This window comes from Galeopterus variegatus, unplaced genomic scaffold (assembly GCF_000696425.1).
Source record: "Galeopterus variegatus unplaced genomic scaffold, G_variegatus-3.0.2 Scaffold6505, whole genome shotgun sequence".
NCBI lineage: Eukaryota > Metazoa > Chordata > Mammalia > Dermoptera > Cynocephalidae > Galeopterus > Galeopterus variegatus.
In genome coordinates this window covers 126122-127797 of record NW_007732616.1, presented here as the reverse complement: position 1 = coordinate 127797, position 1676 = coordinate 126122, and the positions used below count along the sequence as shown (strand labels likewise).

The following is a 1676-nucleotide window of genomic DNA, read 5'->3' as shown; positions in this document are numbered from 1 at the left end:
TGTTGCTCCCACACCTCGCTCAGCCAGTGAGCGGGAACCGGTCTGTATGTGGGATCCGAACCCTCGGCAGGAGCGCCACCGCGCTCCCAAGTGGCACACTGTAACAGTGCGCCACCAGGCCGGCCCCACTGAGAGTCTTGAAGCAATGACACTCCCAATCGCAATGAGAATATTTAACACCCACATCCTGTCTTCTAAATATTTTCTATTAAAACTAGGGCTCCTTGGAGGAATGACTAATTTCAGGACTAGGAAAGGGAAAGTACAGGATGAGACTGAAAAATCTGGTTGTGCCAGAAACTAAGTAAGTACTCAAGGACTGACAGGGACATGTCCAAAGGGCACAAAAGTCAGATTTGAAAGGGCTACCACAGGCCAAATCTGAAACAATTTTAACATTAAAATAATTATAGTAACGTTTGCAGCCGCTGTCGCTCTCTGACGCCAGCGCTGCCTCTCGCTCCGCTCTTCGAGCTCCAGCCCGAGGAGAAGGGGGTAAGTAAGGAGGTCTCTATAGCAGGGCTGGTGCAAAGCAGACCGCCCGCAAGTCGACCGGTGGGAAAGCACCCAGGAAACAACTGGCTACAAAAGCCGCTTGCGAGAGTGCGCCCTCTACTGGAGGAGTGAAGAAACCTCATCGTTACAGGCCTGGTACTGCGGCGCTCAGTGAAATTAGACGTTATCAGAAATCCACCGAACTTTTGATTCGCAAACTCCCCTTCCAGCGACTGGTGCGAGAAATTGCCCAGCACTTCAAAACAGATCTGCGCTTCCAGAGCGCAGCTATTGGTGCTTTGCAGGAGGCAAGTGAGGCCTATCTGGTTGGCTTTTTTGAAGACACCAACCTGTGTGCTATCCGTGTAACAATTCTGCCAAAAGACACCCAGCTAGCAAGTCGCATACATGGAGAACGTGCTTAAGGATCCACTGTGATGGGAAACATTTCATTCTCAAAAAAAATTTGTTCTCTTCTTCCTGCTTTTTGTAGTTCTGAACATTAGATATTTTTTTTCCATGGGGTCAAAAGGTACCTTAAGTATATGGTTGCAAGTGGAAAAACAGGAGACAGAAATCAGGTATTGGGAGTTTTTCCATTTTCATTTGTGTGTGAATTTTTAATTTAAATGCGGGGACGTAAAGCATTAATGCAAGTCAAAATGTGTCAGTGAACAAGTTTCAGCAGTTCGACTTTATAACAATTATAAATAAACCTGTTAAATTTTTCTGGACAATGCCAGCATTTGGATTTTTTTAAAACAAGTAAATTTCTTATTGACGGCAACTAAATGATATTTGTAGCATTTTTATCATACAGTAGATTCCATCCATTCACTATACTTTTCTACTGAGTTGTCCTACATGCAAGTACATGTTTTTAATGTTGTCTGTCTTCTGTGCTGTTTCTGTAAGTTTGCTATTAAAATACATTAAACTATTAAAAAAAATTCTAGTAAGGAATTATTATCGATTTAATAGGATAGGAAACTGTGAATCCCTACTCATATAAACAGAAAGTTGGATAAGAAATGAGATATTTATATAATTTTAAGATACCACCCCAGGAAACACTTTTTGTGTGTGTCCTGTTTATTGTGGAGGGGCACATGGGGGTCAGTGAAGGTACTAGGAAATTCTAACCATGAAACACTTATTGTTTCACAGGGGAGAAGAGTAAC

The 1676-nt window shown here is 42.7% G+C and overlaps 1 protein-coding gene across 1 annotated transcript; it reads left to right on the top strand.

Moving 5' to 3' along the window:
- Window positions 1–536: 536 nt before the first annotated feature.
- LOC103606342 (histone H3.3-like) lies at window positions 537–920 on the top strand (the record flags this gene model as incomplete). Its single annotated transcript, XM_008590956.1, has 1 exon — window positions 537–920. A coding segment is annotated over one exon (384 nt), but the record flags the coding sequence as incomplete, so codon positions are not given.
- Window positions 921–1676: the final 756 nt, after the last annotated feature.